At 36.6% G+C, this 19,031-nt stretch overlaps 1 protein-coding gene across 3 annotated transcripts in view; it reads left to right on the top strand.

Annotated features, from left to right (window-relative positions):
* PM20D2 (peptidase M20 domain containing 2) overlaps window positions 1–19,031 on the top strand; it is a 45,783-nt gene that overhangs the window by 11,127 nt on the left and 15,625 nt on the right. The window contains exons 5-7 of one of the 3 annotated variants that reach the window (XM_053664819.1): window positions 1,166–1,304; window positions 2,564–2,671; window positions 2,908–3,102. In XM_053664819.1, coding sequence (XP_053520794.1) covers window positions 1,166–1,304; window positions 2,564–2,671; window positions 2,908–3,062 — 402 coding nt within the window. In that variant the 3' untranslated portion in view covers window positions 3,063–3,102. Of the gene's footprint in view, window positions 1–1,165; window positions 1,305–2,563; window positions 2,672–2,907; window positions 7,334–19,031 lie in introns of those variants that run through there. The other 2 variants (XM_037131239.2, XM_037131240.2) reach the window with 2 other exon arrangements.

Genomic DNA, 19,031 nt, shown 5'->3' with positions numbered 1-19,031 from the left:
GTAGACACTTTGGGACCTCACATAGTTCTCCCAATTGCCATCAGCTGCCCTGTCATATTTTCCTGAATCTCATCGATGTTCTGAAATCTCTTCCCTTTCAAGGGTGATTTTAGTTTTGGGAAAAGCCAGACATCCCAGGGTGCCAAATCTAGGCTATAGGGGAGCTAGGTCACCTGGGTGATTTGATGTTTCTCAAAAAAACTCTGCACTAGACGTGATGCATGATCTGGCATGTTGTTGTAAGGAAGCTGCCAATCACCAGTTGCCCATAGCTGCGGCCTTCTCAATTATCCAAACAGTTTCTGCAGAGGAATGTTAAGCTTAATGCAAAATTTGATGCAGATTCATTGCTCTACTTACTCAGGCATTTTGAATGCTATAGCCATGTTCACTTAATAAATTCTAAGTACAGTGAAGTCATCATTGTTCACACATTCCAGTCCACTCTCCTTGGCCATCAGGTTACACTGATGTCACATAAACTGTTCTCATTAACAAGGACTGGACTTTTTCCAGACAAACCTTGTAGATGTTAGAAGAAATGTCATCTCTGCCATTTTATAAGTGGCTTTTGCTAATACACTAGGTGTTGTCTTTAGTTTGAGGGAATAGTGTCCATTTTGATTAAATCAAGACTAAATTTGTAAATTGTAAGTCTTTTTTCTCAGAGTACTTTTACTCCTTTCAGACCAGGCAGTGGTGTGAATATCAGTTTGTGTGTTGAATATTAGTAAAGTTTAATGTGTTTCTTGCAGAGGCGACAGCCTAAAGCAGTGTTTGTCAGAGTGTGGTTTTTGGATCACCTGCATCAGAGTTACTTGGGAGTGCTGGTTGGATTGGAGATTCTGACTACCCCCACACCCTACTTAGGTGACGGAAGTGGAGACCCACTGGCTAGCAGAACTAGGGGACTTCATGTGGTTTGGCTAGCAGAACTAGGGGACTTCATGTGGTTTGGTGCATACATAGCAAAGGAGATAGAGTCCTGGGAACTCTTGTTACAGAAAATGCATGTTTTTATAAGATAAGAGATTTGAGAGAGTTTATGTTCAGAGGGAAAGTGGACCCTCTTAACCCCTTTCTATTAAAAAAAAGATAGCTGGTTTGAAATTTAGATAGTGAATTTGATTTTTTATTTCAAAATATGTTTATAATTTTTTATTAGGTAGAAATTAAAGGTGGAGCACATGATTATTACAATGTCCTTCCCAATAAAAGCCTAAGGAAAGCTTATGTTGAAAATGGGGAAAAGCTGGGAATAGAATTCATTTCAGAAGATGATGCTGTTTTGAATAGCTCTTCAGGTAATTAAGTTCTTTATTGTGCTATTTGAGGGAGGGAAAATATCTTTTATTAAATAGTTTTATTTAACAGCTTTGAAGGTAGGGAGGTATTGATGTTTTAACGATATTTTTCACAAATTTAATGGCTAGGGGAAGGAAACTAATAAACTCTTTAGTGAGTGTAGAATATCAAATGAGCAGATTTGTTTTTAGAAATAGCTGACATACCTTTTGCTTTATATTCTAAATATTTTTGGTGTTTAAATGTGCTCAGTTCTAATGTTTTATTTTTTAATTACAGTTAACATACAATATTATGTTGTATGTTTCAGGTATATAACCCAGTGATTGGGTATTATATAACTTAATAAATGATCACCCATTACAAAAACAGCTTTAAATAAGTTATTAAAAGGGAAAATAGAATTTTAATTCATTCTTACTCATCAATATGCAGTCTTTAGTAACTTTTTAACTTTAAAAAGTAACTCTTAACTTTAAAAAGTTACTAAAAGGGAAAATAGAATTTTAATTCATTCTTACTCATCAATATGCAGTCTACTAAGTACTCAGTTATATGGGGTCATTTTCCATTTCTGAGAAGTAATAAGCAACTATTAAAATTTAAATAAACATAAGTGTATAAGGAGTTATTTTAGATTTTTCTTCTAATAATATTATTAATACATTTGCATCTTAGAGATTTCTCTCCTAAAATATAATAATAAATGTTGATGAAGTAGACTGAGAAAGACTTGGTGGTAAAAATGGGGTGCCACTGTCATTTATTAAGAGAAGGAGTTCCAGAAAATGAGCAGGTTCGGGTGTGGACGGCTGGTATAAATAATTAGAATGTTAAATTTGAAACGCTTACAGGATTTCTAAGGGGAGCTGTCCAGTAGCCTCTTGAATCTGGAACTCTCAAAAGATGTTTAGATTGAAGATTTAGGAGTTGTCAGTATCTGAGTGGTAATTGAAAACAGTTGGTGAGGTTGCCAAAGAAACCTTAGGTCTGGGTCACTAACACTTAGGAGACAAGCAAAGGAAGGGATCTAGAGAAGGAGGCAGAGAGCAGTTACAGCAAGCCTGACAGTCAGGAGAGAGGGCAGTCCTGGAAGCCAAAGCAGCACAGAATTTCTAGAAGGGAAGGAGCCATATACATCATGACAGGTGCTGAAGAGAAAGAGATTGAAAAAGAGAAGATCTAATGTCTTATCTAAACACTAGACAAGACATCCAACTAGCAATGAGAAATTCATAGATTGTCTTACCTTCCCAAGGATCTACTGATTTTGGAAATGTTAGTTTCGTGGTTCCTGGGATTCATCCATATTTTTACATTGGATCTGATGCCTTGAATCATACAGAACAATATACTGAAGCTGCAGGTAAGTGTTATTAGAAGTGAATGTTTTGGCATGTGCTCTCTCTTTTTTTTTGAAGTAGACGCCTTTCTGGTTGTGTACTTTAGCCTATTATTCTTACATTACCTAACATCACCTCAGAAAGCACTGTATTGTGGGCAGTGGAGAGGCAACTTAAATACTGAGAGCTAACTTTAAAACTAATACACTAATTTATAGTAAATATGGACATAGTTCAATTTATTTACCGTCCCTTTTAGGGTCTCCAGAAGCTCAGTTCTACACGCTGCGCACAGCCAAAGCTCTCGCCATGACTGCGCTGGATGTTGTTTTTAAACCAGAGTTGCTAGAAGGAATCAGAGAGGACTTTAAACTGAAACTCCAAGAAGAAGAGTTTTTAAATAGAGTAGAATAAAAGGAAGATTGAGGAGCCACTTATGGATCCTTAAGAAATGGTAATGATTTCTTTTCCCGTAATCCTTTTTGATGAATGAGGAGGGCATGCTTATTTTTCAGTCTTTAAAGAGTCAAATTGCTCTTAGCTGAAAAGTGAGGCCATAGTGTGGAGAAAATACATGAACTTATAACTAAAATTAAAATGTTCAAAAATGTATATTTGATGTAATTGTGATCTTTCAGAAGCTGGTATATGGTACCATTTCTTAAACGAGCTGGATAATACATGGTATATCAGTGATAATAGTTTATGAATTCATATGTTGTGTAACTATATTTCAAAAGATCCTAGAGATTTCAGCCCTAATATTCAGAACTGATGGAAGATTTTTCTCTGGTATGGGGTGGTAAAAGTGTTTTATGAAGTAGTTTTAAAGTTCAAGTTCTGAATTTAGGGGAAGTTGATTTTGATGTCTGACTATGTTTGTTTTGATTTAAAGAATCTTTTCATTGATGATGAAAGTAGGATTTTAATCAGAAATGCTGTGGGAAACAACCAGAGACTCAGGAACAAAGAATAAGCTTTAATTTTACCATTTGAAGGGAGAATAAAATGTTCATCTTTTTATATAATTAACCCTGGGATGTGGCATTAAAATGTTATTCCTAATTCCATATGACTGCAATAGGAAAAATTATAGATGCATAATACTGGACTTCTCTTATAAGGTGTTTGCTTGGTAGCCTTCTAAGAGGACTTAATGTGAGAGGAACAATGTTTACTTATCTTGAATGTGAATGACATATCGCCACGCAGGTTTCTATTCAAAAAGCCAGCCTGTGCAGCCTGGCTGGACAATATTATAGTTTACTGAGTTTGGTGGATAGAATTCTAAGCTTCCTTAAGCCCTATGCTGGGCCCAATCTTAATTTTAAAATATTATAAGGGGTTTTTTTTTGGTTCTTATTTTAGTATGAATTTCTTGAACATGATAAAAGAATGTGAAAAAAAATATCTGGTAAAGCAAATATTTTGACCTGTGAATAGAGTAAAGCTTCAGAATGCTTTATTTTAAAGGGAGTCCTCAAATTTGAGGGTAAATATTTAAAAATGGAAGACAAAGGAGAGAAAAGTGATCATTTGGCCTCTGCTGTAAGCAAGTCACTCAGGCCCCTCTGAGCCTTCAGCACTCCGCTAGGGAAGTTAAAGTAAATCACTTACACTTATAATCTTTTGCACCTCTAATAGTTTGGGGGAGTGTTGCTTCTTGGAAATTGTTTATCTTGTATATCATGGTTCTGCAAACTACAATCTAGTTTCACAAGCAGCCTGATTTTATATGGCGAGTGTGCTAAAAACGATTTTTACATTTTTACATGGGTTGGTCGTGGGGAGTAGGGAAGGAACAGAGACCAGATGATGTGACCTCAAAACCTAAAAATATTTCCAATCTGGTCCATTACAAAAAAAATATCTGCCAGCTCCTATCCTGTATAACAGTAAAACAAAACCTGTTTCTCTTTGATTTACCTCATATAACCAGATGTCCTCCTAGGGTAAAACTTCAAGCCTCTGAATGGGAAACACTGGGAAAAGGGATGTAGATGGCAGTGCCCCAACTTGACCATGACAGTGCAGCAGTTTGTCCTTCTGGGCATTTTCAGAAGTTTGCTTTCTTTTCACCCTTACTTCAGGGATACCCTGACTTTGCCCTAGTAAGCCAGTCTAATAACTTTTCATCTCAACTTTTAGAAATTGATCCTGTATGCCACCCTTTGTCTGATTATTTATAATCTCAGAAAGTCATGGTTAGTACATATTTTACATATAGGGGAGGGATCAACAAAGGCCTCGGGCTGAAAACTGGAATGTCTGAGACCTCTGGTTTCCTAATGGTCAATTTTATAAATTTCTCAACTGGAAGTTTTAAATTCCTCCACTCAGGAATGTGTTTTTATTTTCTAAAGCCTTGATAACATTGTAGAACAGTGACTATTAACTGGTATCCGAACATACTAATACTCTCCAATCTTTTGTGAAGTTAATTGTTACTCATACAAAGTATTCATATTTTTCTTGTGAGTAAATTACTTTTTAAAACAAATTAGAAAAAATTCAAGATTAGCATTCTAGAGACTTCAGGTCAAGATGGAGGCATATGTAAACACGGACCACCTCCTCACACAACCACAGCAAAAATCACAACCAGATACAAAACAGCCATCATCCAGAATCATCAGAAAATCGAACTGTGTGGAAGTCCAACAACTAAGGAATTTTAAAAAATCACATTCATCCAGACAGATAGGAGGGATGGAGACACAAAATGGGTGGTCCCATACCCATGTGTGGTAGATAAAAATCTGGAAGGACACTTCAGGAGTGAGGGATCCCATCCCCTCACCAGACCACCTAGCCTAGGATTCCAGTGACAGGAAGATAAGTCCCCATGGCTTCTGGCTATAAAAACCAATGGGGTTTAGGGTGGCAGAAGAAACTGCAGGATTCTCAGGCATCTCCTCTAAAAGGGACCACAGTGGACTTAGGGCCCACACACTCATTCCATCTGGGCTCCGGCACTGGGGCAATAGCTTGAAAAGCACCAGTGGCATAAAGAGAGAAACTAAAGTCTGGCATCAGGGCAAGTGTGAGGGAACAGCTTCCTCCTAGACAAAACTCCAGAGGCCAGGCAACCGCATTGTCCCCTTTCTGAGCCCTCCCCCACACAGAGACACAGAGTGCCACACTATATCTGAGATTCCATCATCCTGGTTCACACAGGTTGCCCTGCCCTGGTAATTACCTAAGGCTCTGTCCCATCCAATTTACAGGTGCACTTTTCAACAATAGGTTATACTACTAAGACAGGGAGTCATAGCCACTTTACCTGATACATAGAAACAAACACAGGGAGGCTGTCAAAATGACAAAGCAAGGAAATAAGGTCCAAGTGAAAGAACAGAATAAAACTCCAGAAAAAAAAACTAAACAAAATGGAGATAAGCAATATATCAGATGCAGAGTTCAAAACACTGGTTATTAGGATGCTCAAGGAATTCATTGGGTACATCAATACCATAAAAAAGACCCAGGCAGAAATGAAGGTTAAATTTTAGTGAAATAAGGAAAAATTCACAGGCAATCAACAGTGGAGTGGATGAAGCCAAGAATCAACTCAGTGATTTGAAACATAAAGGAAGAAAAAAACATTCAATCAGAGCAGCAAGAAGAAAAAAGAATACAAAAAAAATGAGGGTAGGCTAAGGAGCCTCTGGGACAACATTAAAATGTACCAACATTCAAATCATAGGGGTGGTAGAGGTGTGGAAGGAGGAGAGAGAGAGCAAGAAATCAAAAATTTATCTGAGAATATAATGGAAGAAAACTTCCCTAATTTAGTGAAGGAAATAGACATACAAATCCAGGAAGCACAGAGAGTCCCAAACAAGATGGACACAAAGAGGACCACACCAAAACACATCATATTAAATTGCCAAAGGCTAAAGATAGAGAATCTTAAAAGCAGCAAAAGAAAAGCAGATAGTTACCTACAAAGAAGCTCCAATAAGACTGTCAGCTGATTTCGCAAAAGAAACTGCAAGCTCGAAGGGACTGGTGAGAAGTATTCAAAGTGATGAAAAGCAATGACCTACAACTTACATTACTCTCTCCAGCAAAGCTATCATCTAGAATCAAAGGGCAGATAAAGTGTTTCCCAGACAAAGTAATGCTAAAGGAGTTCATCATCACCAATCCATTATTATATGAAATATTCAAGGGATTTATTTAAGAAAAAGCAGATCAAAATTATGAACACTAAAATGGCGATCAATTCACAACTATCAACAGTCGAATGTATAAAAGAAACTGATCATTGCTTCTTGGCCTTTTGGCTAAGATCAAGTGTAGAAACTGAGCAAACAAGCAGAACTGAAACAGAATCATAAATATGGAGATCATTTGGAGGGTTATCAGTTAGGAGAGGGAAGGAGGAAAATGGGGAGAAATGTTCAGGGATTAAGAAATACAAATTGGTAGGTCCAGAATAGGGGGATGTTAAGAACAGTATAGGAAATGGCCCTGGCTGGCATAGCTCAGTGGATTGAGCGCGGGCCTGCGAACCAGAGTATCGAGGTTCGGTTCCCAGTCAGGGCATATGCCTGGGTTGCAGGCCAGTTCCCAGCAGGGGATGCATGAGAGTCAACCGTACATTGATGTTTCTCTCCCACTCTTTCTCCTTCCCTTCCCTTCTCACAATAAATAAATAAAATCTTTAAAAAAAAAAAAAACAGTATAGGAAATGGAGAACTTCCACCAAGATGGAGGCATAGGTGGAGACGCCGTGCTTTCTCCCACAACCAAGTTGAGAGACAACAAATATTAGCAACAGAAAACATAGCCAGAACTCAGAAAATTGAACTTTTCGGAAGTCTAATAACAACAAATTCTTCAGCCTTACCAGTAAGAGGGCCGAAGCCAGCAGCTGGCGGAGCGGGGTTGCACAGGAAAACTCAGTCAGACGGACTCAGGCGCGTGGATTCCAGGCAAGGGGTTGCAACGGGCAGACCCAGTGAGCGACCGGCATACCCAGCAAGGGTGCAGGGCGGCGGGTTGACTGTGGTCCCGCATTCATGCGCAGATAGACCAGCAAGGGAGTGGGCGGTGAGACGACTGGACCAAGCAGGCCCCAGTGGTGAGAGGCAGCAGAGGGGGCCGCCATTTCCCCACTCTGACCCCGCCCCCACATACAGCGTCACAACTCAGCGACCTAAGCGGCCCTGCCCTGGTGAACATCTAAGACTCTGCTCCTCACCCAGTGGCGGGGAAATAGCAGAGGGGGCCGCCATTTCCCTGCTCTGACCCTGCCCCCACATACAGTGTCACAAACCAGCAACCTGGGTGGCCCCGCCCTGGTAAACACCTAAGGCTCCCCTCCTCATAATTAACGGGCGTGAACAGACCAAAAGTGGCTCAAGAAGATCTCAAAGCCCCAGAGCCCATAAATCTAAGCAATGAAGAAATAGCCAAACTTTCAGATGCACAGTTCAAAACACTGGTCATCAGGATGCTCACAGAACTGGTTGATTTCAGTCACAAATTAGAGGAACATATGAAGGCTAAACTAATTGAAATGAAGGGAATTCCACAGGAAACCAATAGTGATGAAAAGGAAACTGGGACTCAAATCAAGGGAGTGAACCAGAAGGAAGAAAATAATGGCCAAACAGGAAAATATGAAGAAACAAGAATTCAGAAAAATGAGAAGAGACTTAGGAACCTCCAGAACATCTTTAAACACTCCAACATCTGAATTATAGGGGTACCAGAAGGGGGAAAGGAACAGCCACCAGTGGAAAACTTATTTGAACAAATAATAAAGGAGAATTTCCCCAATCTGGCAAAGGAAATAGACTTCCAGGAAATCCAGGAAGCTCAGAGAGTCCCAAAGAAGTTGGACCCAAGAAGAAACACACCAAGGCACATCATAATCACATTAGCCAAGATTAAAATGAAGGAGAGAATCCTAGAAGCAGCAAGAGATAAGGGGACAGTCACCTACAAAGGAGTTCCCATCAGACTGTCAGTGGATTTCTCAAAAGAGACCTTACAGGCAAGAAGGGGCTGGAAAGAGGTATTCCAAGTCATGAAATCCAAAAACCTACATCCGAGATTACTCTATCCAGCAAAACTTTCATTTAGAATTGAAGGACAGATAAAGCGCTTCTCAGATCAAATTCAAGAAGTTCATCATCACCAAGCCTTATTATATGAAATGTTAAAGGGACTTATCTAAGAAAAAGAAGATAAAAAAGATGAACAGTGAAAGGACAGCAAACTCACAGTTATTAAGAACCACACCTAAAACAAAAGCAAACTAAGAGGACAGCTAGATCAGGAGCAGAACCATAGAAATGAAGATCACATGGAGGGTTAGCAACAGGGGAGTGGGAGGAGGGGAAGGGGGGAGAAGGTACAGAAAATAAGTAGCATAGATGGTAGGTAGAAAATGGATAGGGGGGAGGGCAAGAATAGTATGGGAAATATAGAATCTAAAGAACTTGAGACACGTGGTCATAAACTAAAGGGGGAAATGGTGGGGGAGGGTGTGCAGGGTGGAGGGGAATGAAGGGGGGAAATAGAACAACTGTAATGGCATAATTAATAAAATATATTAAAAAAAGAATTCCTGAAATAAAGCAATTTTAAAAGAAAAAAAAAAAAAGAACAGTATAGGAAATGGAGTAGCCAAAGAACTTACATGCACAACTCATGAACATGAATTAAGGTGAGGCTTTCTAGCAAGAATGGGTGTACCAGGTGGATGGGGCATAGAAGAAAAATTGGGACAATTATAATAGCATAATCAATAAAATATATTTTAAAAAAGAGTAGCATTCTTTTGTTTCCCTTGCATCTGGTAATTACCCTTGTGTGAGAGAGCAAATTGGGGCACTGTGGCCAGCATGTTGGAAATAGGAGACCTGCACCAATGCCATCTGCCACAGCCTGTGGTGAGGACCTAATATTGATGTACCACTTAAGGTTTGGGTCACTTTTGAGTTTCTGTAATACTTCTTTTTCAGTTTTTGAAAGGTTCTGGTCCAAATAAGGGTTTACTTATTGGAATATACCATGGAATTATCATGTTGGAAAAGAGGTTGAGAACTGATGGTCTAGAGTCTATCTAGCGGTATAGGTTTTTTTCAGATCTTGACATTTTCCATTATTTTACTTAACAGTTTTTTAGTGTATTGCCAATTTAAAAATAACTATTTACTTTTTATATACCAGCAAATTAATCGAACTATATTGCACTGTAAAAGTGTACATCAATACATAAGTAAATGCTGGAGTCAAATTCTCACGTCCAGAGCAACCACCTGTAGCAAGTCTCCGTTACGCCATTTGAATTCAGAAGAGTGCTTCCTTTCACAGTGGTAGTTTTCCTGTTGGAACGAAATTTTTACTTTACCCTCATACTCCAGTGGCATGCTTTCTAAATAACTGTGCTAAATTTTCTTACATGTTTATTCTAGGCTTAAATTATTAGTGTTGGCTGGTTGGTTGGTTGGTACATTTTTAATTAAATTTTCAAAGATTTTGAAAGTTAAAGAGCTTTCAAAAGTTAGAGTATAGATGAAATTAGAGTATAGGTGAACTGTCACTTTTAGAAGGGTTATATTTAGCTCTTTGTACTTAAGAGATGTGTGCTTATTTTTAGAAGGCTGACAAATGAATGGGACTTCTAAAATTTTATACTTTTGTATCTTGTTCTTGAGGAAGGAGTCAACAAAGTTTTTCTCCCAGAATTAGTTAGATTCAGTGAATATATATATTCCATTATTCTTTCACTGGATTATATATTTTTGAAGCCAGAGTCCTTTCATTTCAGATACACCAAAAACCTGACTCAGGTGGGGGAAAAGGGCCAAGATGACTTAGTACAAAGTTTAAAACTTTATAATTCCTAAAATACTGAATTAGTTTCTAACCTCAACTAGAGGTATTGGTGGATATGCTTGATGTCTTTGTTTTTATGGAAAAATGATTTTATTACATGCCTTTTGCAAAGCCTTTTTCTCAAATATCAACTTTTGCCTCTTGATATTAAAAGGTATAACCCAATTTAGTGATTTAAATTTAATTACAGGTTGAAAATGTTTTCTCTTTAATGACTTAATTTTAAAAGCAGTCTTGAATGCGGGCATGTTCAAACAATCTCATGGTACTATTAATAAATAAGTTGCTATTTATCATATAAGATTGAGTATAGGGAATATTTAGCTTGCCTCTTAAAATTTTCAGTCTGCTTTTCAGTTTCAACAAACTATTCTTATATGAACTATTCAGGAAATATTTCTCTTTTAATTGCTTTTCCTATAAGAGCTGGGACACTTAGAATAAACTAGAACATTTTCCTGTGTTTATGAATACTTGTATCAACTGTGTTTTGGTTCCCACAATCCTCAAGGATCAAGGACAATTTATTTATTATTATGCTATATTGGTAGTTTAACCATTACTTTTAACAGTGGAGTTCAGTGAACATTTATTGAGGAGTGCCTACCTCTCAGTACTTCAGGCTAAAGCTAAGGAAGAGTAAGCCCTGGCTCACGCCCCGGAAGCTGGTGGTTGGTGACACATTCTCATAAGATTTACTTCATCTGAACAACACTGGGATTCAGGGAACATTTGAAAGCTACTGTCTTGGAAATGTTGAGGAAATGTTTAGAAGATAATGAAAAATACTTGCTTGGCCAGAAAAAAATTGATATAAAAAGCCTTTTTTAAAAGAATGATTGTCTTATTTTATAATATGCTCTTTTAGAAAAAAACCTTCCTGATAGTTTTTGTGTTTTATACATTTCTAACTTTTTTTACCTGAAGCATCTCTTTAGTCTTTTGAAAAATGCCCTTCATAGTACTAACCTTCAAGCTCTGAAAGCAAATTTTTATTGTAAAAGGAATTGATTATCTTTGTGCTAGCTAGCAATTCCATAAGGCTGTAAAGTGTGATGAACTTACTTTATTTTTTTACATACTCTAGCAAGTATTTTGTAATCTAGTTAAGTAGTTGAGAGTGGTGCATCTTGATATGTATGAAGTTAGTAATTACTGTCAACTACCACCAGGTTGTAGTATTTTTAAAAATATTTTATGTATTTATTTATTTTTAGAGAGAAGGGAAGGGAAGGAGAAAGAGAGGGAGAGAAACATCAGTGTGTGGTTGCCTCTCATACACTCCAAACCAGGGACCTGGCCTGCAGCCCAGGCATGTGCCCTGATTGGTAACCAAACCGGCGACCCTTTGCTTACAGGCTTGCACTAAATCCACTGAGCCACACCAGCCAGGGCAGTTTGTAGTAGTTTTAAAAATATTTTAAAATGTATTAAAGTATGTATAAAAATGTAGAATGTTAATAAAAATATTTTATTAGCTATTGTCTTGTGTTTTTTAAACATTATATCTATAATGAAAATATATGAAGATAAAACAGAGTCACCCAAATACACTGTTTCATGCTTTATTTATCAGCACCGTAGATGTTGGTGTGTTTTTAAACTATAAATGTCATATTTTTCATATGATAAGAATTTTAAAGAACAATTCAGTCCTCTTGTTTAAAAATGAATGTTTTACTAGTGTCAGAAGCTGAAAAATACCAAAGCAAATTATACATGGTAAAGTTAGGTAAATAACTATAGTATTGAGTTTTCTTTAAAATATTTTTCAACTTTAAAGCAATTTAATATAATAACTCAAATGTGATAGAATAGTTTATTAGATTCTAAAAATGCCTAAAGATTAAGTGCCTCATATAAGAAAAATTACAAGTATCCATTTTTTTTTTGTTTAAACTGTCTTTCAAAATAAAGTCCAAATCTTTTATTTTTTTCCAGTGATTAAAATGTAAGATTAGCGTTGGTTAGGTAAGTGGATTAAAGCATCCAATTGCCTTAAAAAAAATAAACCTCAAGGATATAAAATGGAAAAGAATATCAGGTCAGGAATCTTAAATAGACAGGAATCTTGTTTAGGTTTAAAAAAAAAAAAAACATTTCTCCACTGGGTGAACAATAAATTGCATTCAAGAGTTTGAATTTTGACATATTTGTGCTGTCACTAATACCTGACCTAGGATTTTGTTTAGCTCAAGAAAATGAAAAACTGTTCAAAACTTCATGTTTTCCCAACTGACCTTCTTTTATTCAAGGAATACCAGTCTTGCTAAATCCAAGCATTGTGCTGCCCATTGATCATACAGATTCACAGTTAATAATTGCTCCGTGCCTTGTCATCCGACCTGACACTTTCCTCACAGGAAGATCATGCATTCTGGTAGGAGAACTTCAAAGAGTCTGATAGGCACCTAAGTAACCGTTGACTGTAAGTAAAGAGTTCAGATTTTCTTACTGCTTGTTAGAGGGGTATGATGCTCTTTGAAGAAGTAGACTTAGGTGCTTTAAATTATTGTCCATGCCCCATTAATCTCTGAACTGGTAAGGAGCACTAAATTATTGTTCAGCCATAACATTTCTTCAAAGATGGAACAGTTTCATAGCGACTGTTTGGTATACCATCCATAATCATTGGAAGGCTTTTAGCTTCTGCCTGTGCAAAACCCACTTGGGTGGGTTGTATGTTCTTAAAGAGAGATACTTTGTTTAAAATTTTATATACTATATAATATATATGAAAGAAATATGATTATTATATATATAATTTTCTTCTATGCATACACACACACATATGGAGCTTGTAATAGAAAACCCCCAAGTGGAGGTTGCAACCATGGCTCTTTTTTACCTCTAGGAATCTCCAGTCAGAGTTTCATGCATGTTCCTCAGCTTCTGCTGTTGCTCATACCCCACCTACCATCTGCCACCTCTTAAATTCTCCTGGCCTAAGTGTGATTTGTTCCATCGATCCAAGCTTAAACAAAAAGAAGGTAGGAAATCAAGGGGGAAACATAAAAGCTTAGAAGTTAATTCATAAAATACAAATTTATTCTAAGATGATAATAATTTTAGTAACAAAATTTTTCTGTTCTTATCTCAATATGTCACAACCATATTTATTACCTTTTAACATATGGCCTAATCTATCCATTCCTTTTGCTAAAGAAACAGTTTTTCTACACATTCAAAAGCATGTCCTTCATGTTGAACCTATTGCTAAAGTTTGAGTTTGGGGGTTTGTTTATATGTTTGTTTGTTTAATAGTCTGAAGGATCCTTCTTGCACTGAGTTCATTAGCAGACAGCCATCATGGAGTTCAAGTTTGCCTGAGCAGGAAAATCTTTATCTGGCTGTGGTTGTTAATTCCTTCTGTGCTTCCTAAAGGACAGGTTTACCCTCTTCTAACTTCCTGGAAAACCCATACAATCTGAAATGAAACTCTGACAAGAGTCAGCAGACACTTGAATTAAATCTCCTGGGAAGTCAGAATTGAGACAGGTTAGATGAGGATGAGCCCTGGAATTTTAAGGTCAATAAAGCTGGGAGTGAATGTCAGGTATGAGCTGAGGACAACCCTGACAGTGAATAAAGCAATCACCCAGCAAACAATAAAGAAAGGTACTAGACTACCTAACAAAGATGTCTGAAATCTCTAATGAGGCTGAGCTGTACTTCACTCTATTTTCTTTGTACCTGTGGGATTCCCCTGTATTCTCCTATTTCACTCTACTTCTTTCACAAACCAGTTTGAATGTGTTACTATCCCAAGCTGTCAAATGTCACTAAGTTGTAGTTCAATGCCATTTGTAATGTTTAAAGTCTCTGAATTTTAGGTTCCTAAAGTAATTCAGGAACCTTGAATTACATGATGGTAACATAATAAAGACTACTGATCTCAGATCAACTTCTATATTGTTAATGTATAGAAGTTGTCTAGAGTGTACCAAAAATATTTATCACAGTATTATTTTTTATCCAACATTAGGGGAAAGATTCCCTTGTACCTCCATAAAATGGAATCATTTCAATGGCTGCAAAATATAGAAAGTTTTTAGTAGGGAAATTGTCACGCCATGTTAGGGAAAAGACAAAATCAATTTATATATAAAATATGATGGGAACCATATAAAAATATGTAGAAAAGTATGGTGAATAGTACTACTTGCCTTTGGCTAACAGGATTGTGAATACATTTTCTTCTGCTTTTTGTAACTTGAACTTTACAAATTACCCCCTCCTAAAAAAAAAGGAGAAAATAAACTCACCTCCCAAATGCTCACTTAATCCCAGGTAAATCAGATTCATACTCCATTAGAATTAAACATTTTTTAAAACCCAGTTGAGCTTTGTGGTGGAGAAATGTTTTTCAAATATTTCCTCCTATTTTGAAGATGTACTTGTGGCCTTTAAGCTGAGTGTGGTGGTTGAAAGCTGTGGTTTAGTTGTTGCTAAACTGGTGGTTTAGCAACATCTTTAAGATCAACAAACCAGATAATAGCCCTTACTACATTGCTTAGTACATATAGTAAGCACTCAATTTATGTTGAGTTGTTGAAGGTATAAGTGCAGCGCATCACTTTTTGTGAATGATAAAGATACATGGTTATGTGACCCTAGCGGTACTTTGCTAACTTGAACGTACAGGATGTGTGAATATCCTAGGGATCTTGTTAAAATACAGGTTCTAATTGAGCAGGTCTGGAGTGGGACCTGAGATTCTGCTTCTCTTCATTTTCCTAGGCAATGACAATGCTGTTTTGGGGATACTTTGAGTTGCAAGGACTAAATCATTATTTAACCAAGTAAAAATATGTGCAGTGATTACCCCAAAATGGAACTCTAACTGAGGAATACTGTGGCAACTAAATAATGTTATGGAACAGTGCTGCAAAATGGGAAAATAGTTTTAATGTTGTACGTTCAATCTTTAGTTTTTAGGTAAAGCTACCAGATATATTTGAGTAGAACCATGCTGTATTTCATACATTTTCTCAAAACCATTTCTCAAAGCCTTAACTACTTGGAATGGCAAAGCCCATCACTATGTAGCTCAGTTTATATTAAGTTGTAGTCATGGTATTTGGGAGAGAAGTCAGAACATTAAAATTGATTTTTAAATAAGTATAGTTATGTGCACAAGTACAACAGGAGAAAATGGTGTCAGTTTTGAGTAAAAGTTCGACATTTTTAGGTTTTTTTCTTACATCATACTTGAATTTTTCTGGGTATCTCATTAGATTGGGCAATACCACAGTTCATTGCCTCCTAATAGACGTCTAAGAAACCTACTAGAAAACTCCAAGTAGAATCCTATTAAATATGCCTGAATGAGATTTAAAACTTAGCCTTTGTACAAAGGAAACCTTGCTACTGTATCCAGTAATATTCCCTCAGACAACCTCTGTACCTCTTTATCTAATCCTTATCAAATAATTCCATTGAAGTCTCACCCTACAAAAGTTTCTGTTTCCTTAGAGTTCATCATTTTAGGGACACTTGGAATTATAGTCATCATTTTGTCACTACACTGCAACAAGAAAATTTAATTTAAGATTATAACTGTTGCCCAAACCTGTTTTCTTGCTCTGGTGATTTTTGCCAGTATTAATATTACTCTTAGCAATAAATGACAATTAAATTTTTAAGCTTAAGAAAATAGCGTGAATTCGGGACGATTTACTTTTTGCTATGTTTTTACATCATTGTTGTTCCCTCTCTTATTTTTAGTTCTCATAATAAATTAGATCAATAAAAGGTTGAAAGAGTTTCTGTATATTGGAGAATCACAAAGTTTAGGTAGGCAGAGGAGAGCTTAATCCATGGAATGCCAAAGCAACTGTTCAATTTAGCAGACTAGTCAAACTGTCGGATGTTGTATAGATGTTGTATAAAACCAAAAGAGATTGTCTGACTTTTATCTCGCAGTCATTAGGGTTGTATTTAACTTTTATTTGGCCTGAAGCTGGAAGTGCTGTTTTGGTTTTTTTTTTTTTTTTGGGGGGGTGGTCCTTGCTTACTAGATATTAAATTTCATCAAAAGTTTAATCATGTTCTTTTCCTTCATTGACTTCTTAGGCTATGTTTCTCAGAATGAGTTCTTTGGTGATTGATCATGAAATGAAAGTCTTCTGTACTTGAAATGTGGAGTCTTTAACACAATTATAATTGACCCTTCAACAGCACATGCATGGCTGAGGGGCACCAACACTCCCTCCTGCCCCCTCCCCATCCCACACAGTAAAAAATCATGTACAATTTTTGACTCTCCCAAAACTTAACTGTTAATAGCCTACTGTTGACCAGAAGCCTTACCAATAATATAAACAGCTGATTAACATAATTATATGTATTATATACTGTATTCTTACAATAAAGTAAGCTAGAGAAAGTATTTTAAGAAAAGTATGTTTTATCTGCTAGTTTTTTTTGTCACAAATCTCAGAAAAATTTTACAATATATGGATTGAAAAAAATCTGTGTGTAACTGACCCAAGCAGTTCAGACCAGTGTTGTTACAAGGTCAACTGTATGTTGTTTTGAACAAAGTATTAAAACTTGCAAATCATGAATAATTGAAAAAGATAAAAGTTTCCTTCATTTCCCATTATAGGTCAAGGTATAGTTGAATGGTTGGGCACCTCACAAGTTACTCTCACTTAACAAGGCATGAGAATAAATGTCAATTGAGTTTCAAACAAATGCTCTCCTTTATTTTCAGGAGACCCAGTTACCTTTGTTCAATTTTCATGGTCAAGGCCAGCCAGGTGTCCTACAAATGCACATGATTTTTCACAATGGGGACTGAGTGTGTATGTCCAGAGCTATATGAACTACTTAAAGAAACCCACTAACCTCACCAATATACAAATTGTTTTTGAGGTAAACCAGAGGGCATTTATAAAATACTCTGATCTCAAGAAAAATAAGAGTGTCTCTTTCCACACAAAGGTACTAATACTATAATGACAATAGATGAAAATTAAACTCAGAACATGGAATTGAAAAGTTAAAGCATCCATTTATTTTGAGAGTTGTGGTAATACTAAAGTGAGCTAAATAATGTTACTCTAAAATGATTGATGTACATTGGATAATGTGCTGTCTTATTACTGTAGGTACTGACATTTCCCATATACAATACCTGAAATTTAGTGGTAACACAGTTGTAACACAGCATCCAGTGAATTGTTCTCTCTCTGTGCATGTGTTAATGTGATCGTGTGGTTTCATCCACACACAGCCCTGGGCTCCACGGTCAGCCCAATGAGTCCACGCTCCTAGAAGATGGAATGCAGATGCAGGGCTGGGCTTTGTGAGGGATTCTCCATTTTAAAAAAATGTACCATACCAAAAGCTTATGGATTGGAAATTTGAAATAATGAAACAAACTGGTCCTTTACCACTGATGGTTTGAGAAATGCAGGTCTTGAAGAGTATTACTTTTGAATGAACAAATGAGTGAGTGAGTGAATGAATGAAAAGATACCCACGATTGGTTTAAAAATGTCCTCGTATTAAAGTTTATAAATTGTAATGACTATTTACTTGTTCAGTATTCGTTATCTGTAATAAGGTGAATGAGAACTGGGTTAGGAGTCAGTCAGCCTTTCTCAGCCTTTAAAATTTTCTCATTCAAGTTCAAATGAAATAGTGTATGTGAAAGTACTTTTTTGTAAAGTTGGGTTTTACAAATGTGAAGTTTCATTGTTTCTAACAACCATTTTTTTTATTCTTTCTAAAATGTAGCATCACGTCTCTTCTCTATAAAATATGAATTATAGAAAACCTAAAGAAAATTGGCTAAGAATGTATAACACAGGAAGAGAATATTGCCATTAAGTAAAAGCTGCTCTGACTAACCCCAACTTTCTCCTGGCTAACACTCTGTACATCTTTATGTTGGCCACATTTATCACAACAATGAGAAAAAATCCTCAAAATCATGAAATGCCTTCTGAACTACCAGGCGGATAATAAACTGCTTGATATCATTTTCAAGTGTACTTCACAGTATTTTAACTTATACAATAAATTAATTGCCCTGGCTGGTGTAGATCAATGGATTACGTGCTGGCCTGAGAACCAAAGTGTCGCCAGTTCAGTTCCCACTCAGGGCACGTGCCTAGATTGCAGGCCATAGCCCCAGTAGGGGACGTGGAAGAGAAAACCACACATTGATGTTTCTCTTCCTCTCTTTCTCCCTCCTTTTCCCTCTGTTAATAAATAAATAAAATCTTTAAAAATTAATAAAGTAAATTAAATTATTCAATATGGCCATATGGTACCTGCTTATTAACCAGACATTATTATTAGCCAAATAATCCTACTTTCCAGTCATGGCTGCAAAAGTTTATTAAGTGCTTATATGATGAGGTTTTCTCCAAAATTACCTATCAGAAATGAAGGTACTTTATATGTGGGTTTTCTGTCTCTTAATCATATAGCTTTGACAGCAAAGGACTGCCTTGAGAAAACATTAGCATGGAAGTTACCTCACTCGGTGTTAGTTTTAACTGGTTATGGAGA

The sequence above is a fragment of the Artibeus jamaicensis genome, unplaced genomic scaffold (genome assembly GCF_021234435.1).
Source record: "Artibeus jamaicensis isolate MK-2021 breed Jamaican fruit bat unplaced genomic scaffold, CSHL_Jam_final contig_387, whole genome shotgun sequence".
Lineage (NCBI taxonomy): Eukaryota > Metazoa > Chordata > Mammalia > Chiroptera > Phyllostomidae > Artibeus > Artibeus jamaicensis.
This window is presented reverse-complemented; position numbering and strand designations above follow the sequence as displayed.